The sequence below is a fragment of the Wolffia australiana genome, chromosome 9 (genome assembly GCF_029677425.1).
Source record: "Wolffia australiana isolate 7733 chromosome 9, ASM2967742v1".
Taxonomy (NCBI): Eukaryota; Viridiplantae; Streptophyta; class Magnoliopsida; order Alismatales; family Araceae; genus Wolffia; species Wolffia australiana.
In genome coordinates, this window is record NC_135843.1 from 7,194,313 (window position 1) to 7,212,526 (window position 18,214).

The 18,214-nt window shown below is 37.7% G+C and overlaps 1 protein-coding gene and 1 long non-coding RNA gene across 4 annotated transcripts; one reads left to right on the forward strand and one right to left on the reverse strand.

The window, feature by feature from the left end:
* Positions 1-7,660: 7,660 nt before the first annotated feature.
* Positions 7,661-12,509, forward strand: LOC144707356 (uncharacterized). 3 transcript variants are annotated; one of them, XR_013582466.1, is made up of 4 exons: positions 7,661-8,035; positions 9,409-9,589; positions 9,666-9,774; positions 12,194-12,509. It is a non-coding gene; the product is annotated as an uncharacterized LOC144707356 (long non-coding RNA). The 3 variants fall into 3 exon arrangements; XR_013582467.1 differs by lacking the exon at positions 12,194-12,509 and adding an exon at positions 9,941-10,386; XR_013582465.1 differs by lacking the exon at positions 12,194-12,509 and having other exon boundaries at positions 7,663-8,035; positions 9,666-9,910.
* A 137-nt stretch (positions 12,510-12,646) lies between these two features.
* LOC144707355 (putative L-gulonolactone oxidase 6) lies at positions 12,647-15,176 on the reverse strand. Its single transcript, XM_078580458.1, has 4 exons — positions 14,425-15,176; positions 13,996-14,251; positions 13,182-13,767; positions 12,647-13,090 (listed from the first exon to the last, which is right to left on the reverse strand). The coding sequence occupies exons 1-4, from the start codon at positions 15,106-15,108 to the stop codon at positions 12,820-12,822; spliced, it is 1,797 nt and encodes a 598-aa protein (XP_078436584.1). The 5' UTR covers positions 15,109-15,176; the 3' UTR covers positions 12,647-12,819.
* Between the last annotated feature and the right edge of the window lie 3,038 nt (positions 15,177-18,214).

Consider the following 18,214-nt stretch of genomic DNA (forward strand, 5'->3'; position numbering starts at 1 on the left):
GGTAAAAATTACCATTTTACCCCTAATTAGTAATCAATTTTTATCTATCAATGTAGGTTTGATCTGACTGCCCTACTACAAATAGAAAAAGGGGATCAAGACAAGCAATTCCATAAAAAAGTCATCTCAATCGGACTTCAGGATCAAAAGTTATGAATAAATAAATTTAAACCAATTTTAGCCATTGGATTTAAATCCATTTATTTCTAAATTTTCTTTTAAACACGCGCTGAAGTGTCGGCGTCTGATTGGTTGGCGCCCTTTGGACTTCTAAGTGCGAGTGCCTTCTCGTTGCGCCACGTACTTCCGAAAATAAAAACAGAAAAAAACTCAAAAGTCGCGACTTATATACGTTTTGATATGCACGTACGTGTGCGTTTTATCTCCGCTTTAACGAGTTAAGTGTCGCCACATCACCGCCCACACACACACGTTGTATGCGCCATGCGGGTGGTGAACTTACCTCCTAGTGGCACCCATCATCAAGCACCGTCGGATTCCCATCAGACGGCTGAGATGAGGCCACGTCAACACCCGAAAAATGCTTCTGAACCTTTTGCTTAAAAACCCTTTTTAAAATGCACAGTTGCAAATGGACGTCGCCCAAAAATATTTGCGTATGTGGCCTTCTGCACTCTCTCTCCTCTGGTTTTTCCTAAAAACATTAAAACAAATATTAAATAATTGCAATAAAACCTTGGAGCAGTTAAATGATATCTTTATGCCTGCAACCATGACGGAGAGCTGTTTTTAGGGATATAATTGCAACTCGGAATTACACAAAGCCCCTGGAAGAGTACAAATTGCTTTAAAAGTCATTTTCTCATTATAAATGTATCCTTTTCCTCTTTAAAAATTAATTTCTCACTTAAATAAATCTCAAAAAATCCAATTGAATCCTAAATAAATTTTCTAGAAAATTCCAGAAAATTCTAGAAAATCCTGGAAAATTCAGTATTTCATCCCCATAATAATTAAGCTCGGAATTAAACTTTATACCTGCCATTTTCATTTAATAATAATTATTTCAATCTCAAATAAATCCCAGAAAATTCATAAAATTATCAGAAAATTAGGGAAAAATGAGAAATCATATGAAAACCTTAAACTTTTGTAAATATATGATAACAACCCTATTTTAAGCTCTTTAAATGCATAAAATTGTGTTAATAGTAGGAAATAAAGACCAAAATTAGGGTGTTGTCTGCTTGTTATGAATTATCAACAATACTAATAACAAGATGAGTTTGAGATGGGCAAATCCATAAAAAGATCACCTCAATCGGACTTCAGGATCAAAAGTTATTAATTAATGAAAATTGACCAATCTAAGCCGTTGGATCAATTTTCATTTATTTAATTTCATTTTTTTCCTACACGCAATGTGGTGTCGTTCTTTGATTGGTTGATGCATTTGAACTTAAAATGGCAGGTTCATTCTTGTAGTGCCATGTACACCTGCTAGAAATAAGAGAAGTATACAAAATAAACATTATACACAGCGCTGTGCACGTATTGGTGCATTTGTGCTACTGACATCCAATGAGAGAGCGCCAGGTCACCCACGATGCACGCTTTGTGTATGCGTCACGAGGGAGGTGAACTTATTGCTTGGAGAGAGAATTTTGTGACATTTTGCCGAAAAGTCCCTAATTAAATGGGCGCACCCAAACAGATGCCATTCGAAAAAAAATTGTGTTTATCCCCTTCTGGCTTTCTCTCTCTTCCCTTTTTTTCTTGAAAATCATTATAAAATCTTGATTAATTGTAATAAAACCCTGTAACTATTATAATACCATCTTTATGCCAGCACACAACCGAGAGCTGTTTTAACGACATAATTGCAACAAACAATGTATGAAGAATTTCTCCAACTTTAGAAATTGCTTAAAAACTTTTATTTTTCTTATGAATATACTTTTTCCCATTTAAAAACTCATTTCTTCCTTGAATAAATCCCAAAAAATCCTAGAAAATTTTAAAAATTCAAGAATTTGTTCCCACATTAATTAATATTGAAATGAATTTTTAGACCTGTCATTTTTAATAAAAAGAATTATTCCATGCTTAAATAAATTCCATAAAATTGATAAATTAACAGAAACTTAGGAGAAAATCAGAATTCAATTGGGAAAATTAAATAACATGTAATATATGATAACAACCCGATTTTAAACTATTTAAGTGCATAAAATTGTGCTAAATGCTTGTAATAAATACCAAATTTGGGGTGTTGTCACAGGTGCGTTACACAAATTTTATCCCAATTGTTCCTTTTAGCAAATATTTGGAAAAACCCTATCAAATTTCTCCTCTTTTAACCTGTTTTGGGCATTCTGTTCAACACTTACAGGGTGTCTACAGAATCTCCATTATTCCTTTCAACTTACTGGCATTAAAATGTTATATAATGCAGAAAAAATATAATAAATCCTATATAAATATCTCTCAAGCTCACTAATCTACATCAAACTGAATAATCTCTCCTTATCACTCAAAATTCTATTTCCATTCTTCTTCTTCTTCTTCTTCTTCTTCTTCTTCTTTCCTCTTTGTAAAATAGCTACTCCTATTAAGTAACTCCTTACATCTTACTAAGGATAAAATTACTCTTTATGATTCAATTAACTCTTCCTATTCATTTACTATTATACCAATATCATACATAAGATATAACTTAGGATTAATTAAATAAATAATCTTCTATCTTCTATCAATGGTATCTTATTATTTTATATAGATTATTAATTTCCTTTAGTCCTTCGATTATCTTTATTAAGATTACCCACAACTTTTACTCCATCTTTTACTTCTTTATTATTTCTAGTATCTATAAAAATATATAAGTAATATCGGATACATGGGCCTAGGGGGTCAAACACATAATATCCTAAAGGCACTAGTGAAGATATTTTACTTGATGTGTTTTTAAGAAAAACTTCAGTAAAATCTTGATAGAGGAATGGTTACCCATTTTACACAGCCATGCCACCAACAGTTGGGTGCTCGTTTGCTATTCTAATCACTTCTTTACTCAACTAAGGAGAAAGTCTTCAGGGTCAGAATATCTTCAAGTTTTTTAACACAAGTTGGAGAATAAGAAGTGTATATCCAAGAGCAATGTGATTCTGTGGATACTTCTGGAGGCCGAAAACATGAATGGTTTCAAAATAATATCAAAGTGAGCAATTCAAGGGTCAAGAAGTTCCCCACAAGGTACATATGATGTAGGCATTTTAAATATTGCTTCTGAATTCATTACAGCTTCCGCTGCATAGAAAACATGTTATCTATGAATGACCCATGGGACCCAAACCCAACAAGGACTCCACCGTAGCATCTTCCTTTAGCTATCTCTTCTAATACAAAAAGTGGGACTAAAACTGTTTATAGTTGTATGATTAGGTACTCGTAGGTTTGTCCAAGTATCACTGTTTGTCAACAAATCGCTTCGGCATCTCAGATCTCAGAACCATTGACATAACCATGATGTAAAATTCAACCTCTAGGATCGTTTGATATAATGCTATCAAGGGATTTGTATGCATCAATTCAATAAACTTGGTGGCGAATACGTCGACACATCGACACTGGAAGCGCCACCAGCGTCATCCAAAGTCAATGCCACTACTGAGGACATGCCGCCATCGTCACCGGACCAAGTCAACACACCAGCATCAGGCACGTCTACACCCACGCACGCCCCTTCATGCGTGCTGACACGTCGCCAAAGACAGATCAAGAACTGCCACCTGACGTGACACGAGCCACGTCGCTCATCTTTATTTTTATTAACTGTATTTTCTCTTTCCTCCAACGCCTATTCGAAGAAATAGTTAGACAAGTCATAATTCAGGAATTGAGTTTTTATTAAACTCTTGTTGGAGGACTTGCCCTAGCCTCCCTTACTTCCACCCTTAAATCGCTGTCGTCGCCGCCGCCATACGTCGCCAGACGCCGATCTCTCCCTCTCCTTTCCACCACCCTTTCCCTTTCTTTCTCTCTCTTCCCTCTCATACCCCTTCCTCTTTGCCTAGGGCCGTTTGCACCGACGCCAGATCGCAGGCCGCCCGCCCAAGGCCGCTTGCGCCAGCGCCCAGTGTTGGCCGCGCGTCTAGGGCCGCCAGCGCCTCTCCCAAGCGCAGGCTGACAGATCAAGGTCGCCCGCGCCCGCACCCAGCGCCGGCCCCCCACACATGACCGCCAGCGCCAGCGCTAGGCGCAGGCCGCCCGCTCAAGTCCGCCGCGCCGCCCAGCGCCGCGCCGCCGCCCGCCCCAGCGCCGGCCGCCCACACAAGGCCGCCAGCCAGCGCCAAGTGCAGGCCGCCCGCTCAAGGCTGCCCGCGGCCGCGCCAATGCTGGCCACCTGCACATGGCCGCCCACGCCGATGCCTAGAGTAGGCTGCCCGTTCAAGGCCGCCCGCGCCCGCGCCCAGCACCTGTCGCCCCCACAGGACTGCCAGCGCCAAGTGCAGGCCGCCCGCTCAAGGCCGCCCGCGCCAGGCACCTGCGCTGGCCACCCCGCTGATGGCCGCCCGTGCACATTGGTGTCACCTGCACCTACGCTCGCCCATACCCCGGCCTCTTCTCGTCATTCAAGTGTCTTCACCGTCAAGCGATCTGGCTAGCTCAAACCCTTCCATACCAGGGCGGTTCAATGCTCGGAACGCCCAGAAATTTTCATCCAGTGGGCCACACAATGCCCGGATCACCGAGTCTCATCACGACCTGAATTTCCCGTAGCCTCGTCACGCACCACGGTGCTGAGGTATCCCTGAACTCTTTGGTGTCGAATGTTCTTCGTCTAGTGTTCAGTGAGTGTTCTTCCACCGCTGTCAGATTTGATTTGACTTTCTTGGAACTTCCAGAGTGCTCTTTATTTCTTTCAAGAAATTTCCCCCGGATGTGAGTTCGAGTATTGGATTTTGTGCTTTGGCATCGTCGAGGTGGTTGTATTTGGGCTGCACCACCATTATTTCATCAGTTTTTTTTAAGTTAATGAATTCGAACGTGTGGATTTTGTGGTCTGTTTATCCCTTTCCAAACACGTTCTGACCCTCCAACCTTTCATTATCACTCCCGTCTCGTCAGCCTCCCTAGTTGTCCTGCATCAAAACTCACTTTAATAAAGAGCACCCACTGTCTATCCTTTATTGTATCAACACGGGAGTGGCATATACATCAAATAAGTGTGGCTAGATAGTTCTATTCTATGAGGATACTTTGATATGTGTCTTGAGTATCCTTGGTATAATAATATTTAAAAAATATGATTAAATAATAGTATTCACTCTGTGACGCTCTAGTCATAATTCAGTAAGTCCAATCTTGTATTTATGGACTTCATGGTATTAATAAACAGTCAATGATAATTGTAATGTATGATTGGATTGCGCGCTAAATATATTTTCATCACTGTATGCATTATATCTATAACCCTACACTAATAAAAATTTAAATACTTACATTCTAGGTTTCATTACTAACTATCATTAGTGTATTTTCATCCAAATCCTTGCTCAATCTAGGCCATTCCAAAGCCATAGGAGGCTATTGCTCAGTCTAGGCCATTGCAAAGGAGGCTACTATCCTTAAATCCAAATCTATTTTAGGGTTCTAGAAAATAAAAGTTAAGCAAAAAAGAAATGGGATGCCTAATACATAGATAAAGGATTCAGAAGGACAGAAGGTGGGTCAAGCAATCTGAAACTTCCCCTGAATTTTCAGATTGCTTGAACTAATGATGATAAGGGTTCTGGTGCTTAAGGCATGCTCATCCTGAAAGGGTCAATACCTAAGTGAAGGAATGAAGGGAATGCAATTCCAACCTTTGTTGATCATGGTTCTTCATCAGGGGAAGCAAGATCCTGAAGAGAAAGTGAATAGAAGTTTTGAATAGGATGTAGGCAACAATAGATTCACGGTAAATGTTATCCTATCAATGATATATGAACATTCAAATTTTGTTGATTTAAAATTCACGAGTTGAATTAAGATAATGCTCTCTCCTTAATAGCTCCTCCAAGGGCATGAATATTTTGCCAATGTTTGGCGTTTTGGCAACATACAAGAAGACTATTAAGAGGGTAAGAAGAAACTCACTAGATTAACTCAATGTTTTGCGTCCTGGCATATTAGGGTGGGGGCAAGTTTGAAGTAATTTTCCCCCTGTCCCAATATTATTTTACAAATTGCACTGGTGAATGGAAAGATCAGGAAAACACAAAACTTGCCTAAAACTTTCAGGTCAATCTCACGGTCGGATCTTAATCATGGCCACCTGATTTCTTCCTTTTCTCTCTCCTCCCCCCTATCACCAGCTCATCTTGCCTTCCACATTACAAAAGAATCCCTTTGCAAATCGGTTGTGGGACAATTTGAGAAAATATGGAAAAATGCAGAAATTAAGAAACGCCATCCGTTATTCTAAATAAGTACTCTTTTCCTTTGAAACATAATTTCATCATGAATCAAAAATTGAAGAAATCTTCAGAAATTTTATTAAATCTAGAAAAATCATAAATCTCCATCAAACGCATTTTAATTAATTTTTTATGAAAAAAATATGTTTGAGAGGTGTTAGCCTTATAATAGGTCCCCGTCTATTGTATCTATCTTATCTTTTAATGCGTATAAAGTGCAAACAAAATTCATTATAAATCCAAATTCCACCAAAAAAATATTGGAGTGAAAACGATACAAATTAAATGAACATTAAAATGGATTTTTATATTAGCACCTATGCTAAATGTTGTCCTTATTTTTCCCTTTGTTTAACTCATTTTGGATATGATCTACGAGTCAAAATCTATCAGGGCTGAGCTCTTTATGTTCTTGTTTGTTCAACCTGGTTGAGGTGAGTGTTTTGAATAGTTCAATGCTTCCAAAAACTACTGCAATGACCATTAAAAAAATAACTTTGTAGATATTCGCATAAAAAAGAATTAAAAACATAAAAATTTAATCCCATTATTACCTTTTCAAGGTATTTTTGGCTCTATACCTTTTTTAATAATATTATTCGAACATTGATTTAAAAATATATTTATATTATTCGAACATTGATTTAAAAATAAAAGTATGTAGCTTTATTATTCATAGTTAAACATTTTGAAGATAACAGGTACAAACAATTTAATTATTTTCTTTCATTCTTGATAACATGCTAATAAGAGTTGATAAAGTGTTAATTTCATCATATTTTTTGGGCATTTAATGCATAAAACATTTATTTTTAGCGCATGTTATTATGATTTTAGGTTAAAATAATAAATTCCTTGAATTTCAAGTTAAATAATACCTTTAATCAATATTTAGGTCAATTTACACATTTAAATGGTTTAAAATGATGATTAGAAAAATTTAAATGATTTTAATTGACCTATTTCTATAAATAAAAAGAAGCTAAAAATTGAAGGTCTTTTCAACATGAATAAACTAGTTTTTTATGCATTAAGAAATGATTTTTACAATTTATTTTATGTGTTCTTTTAATAATAATAATAAAACTATATTTAATTAGAACCGGCCCTTAGTGGGCCGGTTTGAGTGCTAACAGTTTCTTTGCAGAACGCACGAAAGAGCGCACCGCACGCAGCGGTGCGTAAGCGTATAAGAAACGCCGCTAGCGCCTTCGGTGCGCGACACGCACGCAAGCGATTTCGTGCGTGTCGTGCACGAACGGGAGACACACGAAGACTCTACGAGCCAGTCGCGTCGCGTTTTACGCTTAGCGTACAACGCAAAAAAGATTATAGTTCTAACGGAATCGGAAGAACTTGTTCTTCCGATTCTGCGGTAATAAAAGGGAGAAATCGAGAAATTATTGAGTGTTCTTAATTGTTTAAGCTGAAGGAAGGATCGCCTAGCCTCCTTCAAGACTCAAGAATCAGCAGGAGCGATTCGGAGACCAATTGGAGCTGGAATTTCGCAGATCCGTCGTCGCCGTTTTTCATCGAGTTCATGCCAAAATCAGTGGAAAAACTCGGCGTTCGTTGCTCGGGATTGGCTCAAATTGATTCCCTGATAGCACCTGGTATCTCTAGGTTTATCCGTGTTTGATTTTTGCACCTTATTTCATACTTCATTTTCTGAAATTTGCACTCCATTTATGCTCGCCGTCGTTTTTTTTATGTTCCGATTTTTGTCATTCAGCTCGTGAATTTTAGTTTGGTTTAAAATAATTTAGTCTTAATTGAATATAAAACTCCTGATTCGAACCCCACCTGTTGCTTGAATCGCATAAATTGTGAATTCGATTCACGATTCCGTTCTTCTTGAATAAGCAAATCGTGAATCGTATTCACGATTTGCTGTTTTAGGACATATCTACAATTTAGAATTAAATGGGATAAAATAAAAATATATAAAAATGCTCTTAATAATAGCATAAGTATTAGTTTTTTTTATTCTTCGCAAATAGTAAAGCACCTGATAAACAAAACGATAAAGAAATACACTAAAATGGAGTTAAACCTATTTTAGAAATAGATCTGAAATTCATTAAAAAAAGAACAAAAAAAAATTATATAACCCAAAACAATCAAAGATTTTATTGAAGTGATTTTCAATCTCTGTTATTTAATATCAGAGAATTATCAAAATCATTTAATTTCAAAAGGATAGAATGTTAGTTAAAATTTACAAGTATTAGCATTTAAATAAGTAATTAAAACATCATTTCATTTAGGTTTGGAATTCAAAACCCTAATTAGAAAGAAAATTGAATGTTTCCTATCGCCTCCCTTGGGCTCGACCCCTTAATCAAGCATTAAGGAGAAAACAAATTTTAGTGATTAAGTTAAAAAAAACCCCTAAATAACGACAGGTAAACACGTATTTTTTAGCTTATCATTTGGCGCCGTTGTCGGGGATATATAAATTTTAGTGATTAACTTCGAAAAACCCCAAAATAACGACATATATAACACATATTTTCTAGCTTATCAATTCGAATCTAATATAAATTCTATAAAATCCAAAAATCATACAAACATATTTTTAATTGATGAATCTATTTCCTCAATTTCTGCCTGATGAACATCTGATATTGAATATCTTCCTTCCTATATTTTTTTATACTAAACAATACAAATACTGTTGGTTAAGTCTAAACTTAGCCAATGACATAAAACCCCTAAACTTGGACTTTTTAGTGATCCATCAATTTGGTCTATCAGATGAACTAGACTTGGGCTTCCTGAACCTAAAGAAAGCCTAACATGTTAATTTGGCATGACGACCCATAGTCATTTACTAACAAGAACTATTGAGTGAATATTGATTTTTAAATTTCATTGATGAAATTCAGATCAATAACGACGTAACTTTAACCACTAATTTTAAGTTTATGAGTCTCATGGATGGTAGATTGTGTTTTGAAAATGAACTTTGTTATTCTAAATGCAGACCACAAATCAATTTAGCTCACATGCAGGATATATTTATCAAAGTGATGATGTGTTGAAGACGATGATATTAAGGCAAGATTGTGACAGTAAATACTGAGGACAGTTAAGACGACTGATATTGACAACAGTAGATTGGTGATAGTAATTAGAGAGGGAGACAAGTGACAGACGTGAGAAGGGTATGTCAAGGTTTTAATCCTAGGTCTTTATATTTCGTGCTTGTGCTGATTACTCTAAGGTTTGAGATTTTAGCAGGTTTTTCATGCAGAGGTGTTGAGCTTTTTATTATTCTGGCATCGAGCTATTTTTCCGCAGGACCTCTCATATAGTATTGTCACGGAGACAACATTGAATGCAGATGAATGTAAGCTAACATTGTGTGTTACATCTCCTGAAACACAAAAAACACTTAGGCAGATCATATGATGAATTTTTAATATCATTCTCTTTTTAATTATCATACAATAGATGAGGGGAATTCAAATATGATTATTATTTGACATTGAATATGTCCTGATTTATAATCTAAGGGCATGGCTGGAATGAGGGCAGAAAGATCAAGTTCCCCTCAACATTTCAGCGTGGTAGACCTTTACAATTGTCCAATAACAAGCCATTAGATAAATCATATCAATTGATATATTTTAAATCTTCTATCTCCTTGGCACCTTCCTCTGTAATTTCTGGGATGTTTGCTGAAATGAGTGGCTTGACATCTTTTCTCCCTTTCATAATATTTTTTGTTAAAAGATGTAACATGTTATTGGGAAAAAAAAAGAAAAATGTACGAATGATGTGTGAATTCATCATTGGGCACTGCACAACAAGGTTTTACAATTCTACAAATAACATATTTTGAGGCTACATTTCATGTACCAAATAATATAGATAATAATAAATTTTACTAATTAAGTTTTTCTTTGTCCTCGACTATATTGATTGCAATTGTAATTTTTTCCTTTCTCTATTCATTCATGATAACCCTGTTAATTCAAAAACATAAAGACATCATTTAATTCATACCCGTCAAGGCACCTTGATTTGTAATTTCTAAACAATATATCTACATAAACGTAACTTTGCAAATAATTCCATAAGAGCGATGATTAATTTTTGTCTGATAAATGAAATGGACACATGTGGCCAATCATGAAAATAAGACCAGAAAGAAATAACTATTTCCTATAAAACAGGATATGATACAAAAACTAATACACTGCATTTGAAGATAAATATCCACATGAATTGAATACCAGAACATTCACAAAATACATTCCTACTCACAAAACTATCTTCCTTAAGCAAATGACATTGTAAAAAGACCTAAGAAATCTATCAACCTCGTGATATCATTCTAAAAATGTATTGAATTTTTTTTTTGGTATGAAGCATAAAACAATTTTAATGTGAATGAGCACGTGAATTTAATGATATTAGCATAAAAGTTAGTGGGTTATCAATGACCTAAAAGGACTTATCACATCATTATCAAACCCATCTAATTTATATTCTGATGCATAAATCACACTTATAAAATCTTCCATTTCATAAATCTTGTTCAAACTTATACATGATATTCATGAGATTAGCAGATGTGCATTTAAGTATAGACATTTTATTCAGAATAATACGATGGCATCTACCTAAGCCCATATGAGTATCAATCCACACATTATTTCTCAATTCACTAGCTCTTGCAACACCGAGGGGTGGTTTGTGCATTCCAAAAAATATGAGCATCCAAAGTTCCATTAAGTGTTTCATTCTTCACATGCAATTGATATTTCTCGCACTATATGGAAATTTATTTTGGTCTCATGGATAAAGGGGTGGCCTAAGGACAACTAAAAGTGCATGGCGAGGGGATTAGCAATATTAAAAATAGAGGCATATGCAAACACACAATCACTATATACGTATCATGCATATTACCTAAAAATAGAGGCATATGCAAACACAGAAATCACTATATACGTACCATGCATATTAGCTAAAAATGTGCATCAAAATGTCCATATTTCCATGCTACAATGATCTAAACTGACTAAAAAATCATTTTGGGTGATTTTATGATTGTTGAATATTTTTGGTAATTTACAGATTCTTTAGACTCTACTTTAAGTGAAATATCAGTTCTAGAGGTATAACATAAAAAAGCTTGAGTTAGTACAGGCCTTGAATGTTTTTTTCTACGTTTTTTGTATTTATGTATATATGTTTTCTATTAACTGATTTCCTAAGAAAATAAATGTTGATGTCCATATACAATATATTTAATTTCATAAAATATTTTGCTTAACATACTTTATTCACTTCAATTGTCAGTCACCACGTGTCACCATCTACTTTGCAAATTGTTTACCACAAATTAGCTCTGCCAATTATTGGAAAAATTAATCACAATGGCATCACAATTTGTGACGTCAAAACATTCAACCATTGGATTATTTTTCATTTGACGAGGCATGTCGTATGAGAAATTATTTTTTATCAAATTAATGATGCGGACTAACATGGACTGATCAGAAAAAAGTGTATTTTTTTAATAAATGCCCCATGAATAGCTAGGAAAATTCAAATATTGAAATCCGACATCTTTTTATTGGTGTAAACATGTCCTTTTTCAGTGGAAAACCTGAACCATAAAACCATTTATATTTTGCTTAAAGTTTATATTATTTCTAAATTTTTTATAGTAATGTGACCCTATTTAGTATCCCAACAGACCCACGAGGGCTAAACATTTATGCATTTTAAATATTTTTATGATTCCCTCGTTTCAGCACCGAGGACACGTGGTGGCATGTGGGTGATTGGCAGAGAACTCGAGGAAACCGTTATCGACCAACCAGAGCATAGATTTCATCCAGATGGTGACAAGTGGTAGAGGGATAAAATTCCATCCAACGGCTTCTATTAAACAAAATTCAAATGGCAATATCTACAAATTCAACTGTTGGACCAAGCCCACATTATGATGAAAGTCTTGTTATAAATACCCTTATAAGTTTCTCGTTTGTTGCCCGTCCTTTGTTTCTGGAGCTTTTCCTGATATTCGTGAGATTTCAATGGTGTAAGATCAAATAAGAATTCCAGAAAGTTTGTTATCTGAAGGCTCAGCACAATAGTGTTAGGCTCCTCAAAAAAATTTCAAATAATATTAATAAATTACGAGTTTCTAAATAAACAGTTATAAAAACCAACTATTCGTAGGCAAATGCATGACTTCCAGAATGTGGAAAAACGAAGGCACTTGAATGAACGGAATACAACTATTACAATTTATTATGAAAGAATTAAAAATGCTACAGTTTCACCTACAGCTCACGTCACAAACTTGTTTATTATTCGCAAATACAGTCGACGCAACAGGTACTTTTCATTTCTCAAAGGTCTTTAGTTGGAAGAATCAAAGTTCAGAATGAACGATTGTTGACTCCCCGTCTTCAATCTTCCGGCAAACTCTAGCGTCTTTGTAAACCAACCCTCTTCGACAGTAGTATCCCTTCTCTGGAGCGCAGTGCTCGTCGCGAGAGCATACACAAAGCCCTTCTAACGCGCAACCCTTCTTGTCAACAGCCACGCTCTTTCCGCGTATACCCAGAACAGCGTCTGTCCAATCCGAAGAGAAGAGCATGTCTGGGTCGTACTTCTCCATCACCGCCACGAACTTATCAATCCTTCACATAGAAAACAAAACGAATCTCAGAAAAGGGTTCAATGATAGAAGACAAATAGAGCGAAAGTCTGTAATGGTGATCTCTTACTCACCTATCTCCCAATTTTTGCGCGACGCCGATAAAACCCACATGCCTGTTCTTTCCCCAGTGCGGGAGCGCTCCGTACTTGAAGAAAGCCATCTGCTCGACCTCATCGAGCACGTCCTGGTCCAGGCGAAGTTGTTCGGGGTCCCTTGAACGGAAGTATGTCATATCTATGTCAGCACAGTCCTCCTTCCCAAGATAAGCCGTGGAGTTGCGCACAAATCTCATCAGCAGTCCTTGGTACAGATCGAGCCCGCACAGCGACGAAGGCCTGAGCTCGCGTAGCTTCTTAACGTCAGCGATGAACGAAGATAGCTTCGGCAACGTTATTCCAAACGCCGATTGGTAATAGAAGAGGCCTTCGAGACGAGAGTCCCAGCCACAGGCGGTGAATAGGCCGTCCTCTGGGCTAAAAAGACAGGACCCAGAAGCCTGCATATCGCTCTGGTTGCCCACCACGGGATATCCCGTGAAGTCTATGAGCCGGCTTTTGTCGTTCTTAAGTCCAGACCCGGTGATGAGCAGCGCCTTGACCTGAACCCTCGCCTGGAGACACCTTCCTTCTGGGTTCTTCGTTGCCTCCAGCAGTTCCTCTGCAGTTGGAGAGAGATCCTACCGTCAGGGAATTTTCCGGTGTTTTAGCTATTAATCCATAACTAGATCTCAATCAAATAATAATGCAAGCCGCTGAATCGACTTTCACAAGAATTTAAATTTGGCTGTTAAGTATTAGGAATAGAAATAAAACGCACCTACTATCGGATGATAACCACAAAGGAAGAACAGGTTGGTAAGTTCCTGGAGAGGGAAAGTTAACGAACCTGTTTTTCTTATGGCAGTGATTATGAGAGAGGGCTGCGCCTGGAAACCCTCAAAATCGTTGTTTCCCTTGCCGGGAGCGGTCAAGGGCAGTCGGATATCGTCTCTGAACACCACTCTCTTGATACCAGCATACCATGCCACGTCTCCAAACTCGGTTTTTTCTGCAAATGAAGTCAATCCTGACTCGAACCCTTCTTCTTGCCCGATTCGGTAAGTGATGGATCTCTTGAACATCGGCTCCAGTTGCAGCGTCACCTTAAAACACGAGTGAACATTTTGGTATTGCATGGCAAAACGAAAGAATTCACGAAGAGAGAGATCAAATAGACTCCGTGGGCTTTCATCTCTTTTGATGTGTCTCAACTCATAACTATCAATTCCAAACTGTAATATCGACTTAAAACAATCGAAACTAAGATCTATATTACCTGAGACACAACGCCGAGGACACCAAGGGAGACCTTAGCCGCGAGAAGATCCGGGTCGTTCTCTCCGAGATCGACGACTCTGGCGGAGCCGGCTTGGGGAACTACGAGTCTCATCCCCACGACGTACTCGTGAACAGCGGAGCCCTTGCCGAAGAGGGAGCTGCCGTGGGAGCCCGTGGCGAGAAGGCCCCCAAGAGTGATTCCTTGCCAATATGGGTTGTACGGCAGTGCTAAACCTTCTACAGCGGCAGCGGATATAAGCTTTGAGAGAGTGATTCCCGCTTCAAAGGTCATGCGCTTGGACTTAGCGTCGACGCGCAAGACCCTGTTGAGCTTCTGCGTGCTTATAACCAGCCCTGCTCCGGAGGGACCGCCAGGGCAAGCGAGCTTGGGAATGCTGTGGCCGTACTCCGTGACTACTTTCATGTGTTGTTTCTTGGCTGCAGCGGCAGAGACGACGGCGATTAGCTCGGCTTCGCTTGTTGGGTAGGCGACTGCTGCGACTTGGCACACGCTGCGGTCGGGGAACGCGCCGTAGGTGTTGGTCACGGAGCAATCTTTGTTCCCGGACTTGCATTTGACGATGGGCTCTGGCGGGGAAGCCTCCACTGCCGCCAATGAAACGAGAAGAAGCAGGAGAAGCGATGTTGGAGCTGCTCCAATTGTCTTCCATGGCGTCGCCATTGCTCCGGGAAAATCTCAAAGGCGAGGATTTTTGCTGTGATTCGTCGCCTTGTCTTAAAAAGAAGCGCGATAGCGAATGGTCGTTAGAGGCGGCGCTTGTGGGGGCTGCAAGTGTCTTTATTATCAATGCCAAGTTTTGCCTGCCCAGCACGGCGAGTTCCAGGAATTTTCGTCGGAAACGTCCAGGGATGGGTCATTTATATTGCTCGGTCAGAGCATATACGTCTCGTTCTCACGTGCATCCAGTTTGATCGGGAATTCAATTCAAAGACAGCGAAGAATTTAGATATGGAAACTCGTGTCTGATCTGTATCGTGGGTTGCTTTTCCGTTAAGAGTTCATTTTTTTATTTCCATTCGTCCCGCGGCCTTGTGAGAACCAACATTTTTACTTTTCATCCATCCGATTTTGGAGTGAGAATTAGTTTTGTACACTGAGAGACGATCCAGATCCAGATTCTAGATTATTTTCAGCGTTTGAGCTTTGTATCTGTAGACTGGACGGAGTTTTGTCCACTTTGATCCTCTCTTTCGTACTGATCTGTGCCATTCGATCTCAAAATGAAACATTTTCAGCGTTTGAGCTTTGTATCTGTAGATTGGACGGAGTTTTGTCCACTTTGATCCTCTCTTTTGTACTGATCTGTGCCATTCGATCTCAAAATGAAACACGAAACCTAGCCAACACCGGATCCTTCTTTTCACTTTGACAGACTATTCTGAAAAGATCTGATACAGTCTGGCCTCAAGCTTGGTGATCACTTTGGGTATCATTCAATTTGGAGATTTTCTTCGGAAAGAGTTTTAGTCACTTGAAAGACCGATAATTTCCCTTTTGATTGAGATTCTCATTTTTCTTCTAAGAAAACAAAAAGAATGGATCTACCTAAATTTGATCTCATGTCATTGATTTTATTTTCTCTCTCGACATAGACCTCTCACTCAAAGCTATATAAACACCATAGTTATTCATAGATATTTCGACGTTTACAAATGTTTCGGATCTATTTATTGGCCTCAAATTGACATGTAATATTACCGTCCATAAGATAACTACATTAAGACTTTCACCAGCTGGGTTTCCAATGAGAACTGTGCCAACAACAATGCCTCGTCTGACGATATACACAAGTTGTGCAATATCAGATGACCAAAAAAAAAAATAGAAGATGACCCTTATAACAGCCACACCGAGATGTCGCCTAACTGGGTTATTTAACCGGTGAAGGGCTCCGTTTACCACCGACCATCATTGAGTTCTAGAACATGTGGAAGCTAATTGAACCACGTTGTCGGTCATATTTTTTTCTTTATTATCAACCATCATTTTCTTCACCATTGACATGAGTGGTCCATTTTATGCTGCCACTATTTGGATTTTTAGCAAGCCCTTTGCCGAGTAATAGGTCACTGCGGCCCACAGAACGGAATACGCCAAAAAATGGGGTTAGGATTCAGCCCAAACGTGGGTCTTGGGCAATTTGAACAGCCTTTTACACCATTTTTAGAATTATTTTCCTCACTCCCATCCATGGTCATTTTTTCCTCGTTCACGTTAGAAGAAATACGGCATTGTGGGAAGCTCGAGACAACCGAGGTGCCAATTATACCCCTAAAGGCCTATGGTCTTTCTTATTTCATGTCAAGTGACCTATATTCACTTTTTGTTCTCAACTTCAAGCATTGGTAGTCAAAAGTAATTAATTTTTTATTTATTACAATTTCATTAGATGACTTCTATTTAAAATATCCTATTTAAATACTGGATTAATTTTATTTTTCTTATAATTGATTCAACATGACTTGACTTTTGTGAAATACTTCTTATCTTTTCAACGTTCTTTGTCTTTCCTGAACTCTTTTTTAGGCAAATGTGATACTATTTAGAAATATCACTGCACTAAAATTTAATAATAAATACCATAATATTAATCTCTAAGGATTTGCCTGCACATAAGGTATAATAAATAAAATTATAAACTAATGTCTAAGGTCTGAGATGTCTGTAAAACTTTTAACCCATAACACCGCTTAAAATTTTCTCCATAGCCATGCGGATTCGTAACTAAGTTATTTCAAACTTTTTACCCAATCTGATTTGAGTACTTAAATAATTTGATCTATTCATACTTTTTAAGTGCTGTGGATGAAGTATTGGTCAATCTAATACTTTATCAACTAACTCCTCTTTTATTTTCCCACTCAACCCTAATAGATAAAGAACATGCTAGCTTATTTTTATACATGTTAGCTCTTCCTTGGTCCTTTCCCACCTACAATTGTCAAATCCCAAAGCATATGTTCATTTGTGCCTAGCCAAACACCTTGGTCACGAGGTGTTTTGATACATATATCAAGAGTGACTTTAACCTCATCAATACCTAGGTTTCCAATGAAATATCAGACTATCGCTTTCTCTTACTAGCCCCCAAATCATTGCACTGCATTGGATCCTAAAGCCTTCTCCTTTTCTACCGTAAAGCCCTCTTTTTTATTGATATCTGAAAGTGAACTAGTAACTACAAATATGCATATCTAACCTTTTTGATTCAGCATTGGATTACATGATTATAATTTGATCCATAAAATATCTCAACCAATTAAAAATCAGTGATTCTTAATTAAGACACAAATTTCTTAAGTATTTTTGTAAAAAAATCAACATGATTTTACTAGTACTTTCTATTGTTTTATTATATAATTATCGTTGAAATATTTATCTAATAATTCAGATTAGCTTTGATACCAAGCAATATATGGCATTGAATTCATGTCCCTTCATGTATACCAGATATTCCTTTGTCAAAAACTTCTTTTCAGTTACATGAGAACACCTTTATCTGATCCTCAATCCTTTGAGATCCTAATTTAGGTGTCTTCTGAATTCCATGACCAAATGTCATTATATTATTTCTATTGAACTTTAGTTATAGTAGGACTATGATTAATGTCATAAGTACTCAAAAAATGTTGACCTTTTGATTTCTAAAGGATAGGGTAGGGTTAGCCATTTCAGACGGGGGACGGGTTAGAACGGACTTTGACTCTGACTGCTCGTCTAGATCTAGTCTGGGATCAAACCAGGCCCGTTCCCTCCAGACGCGCCC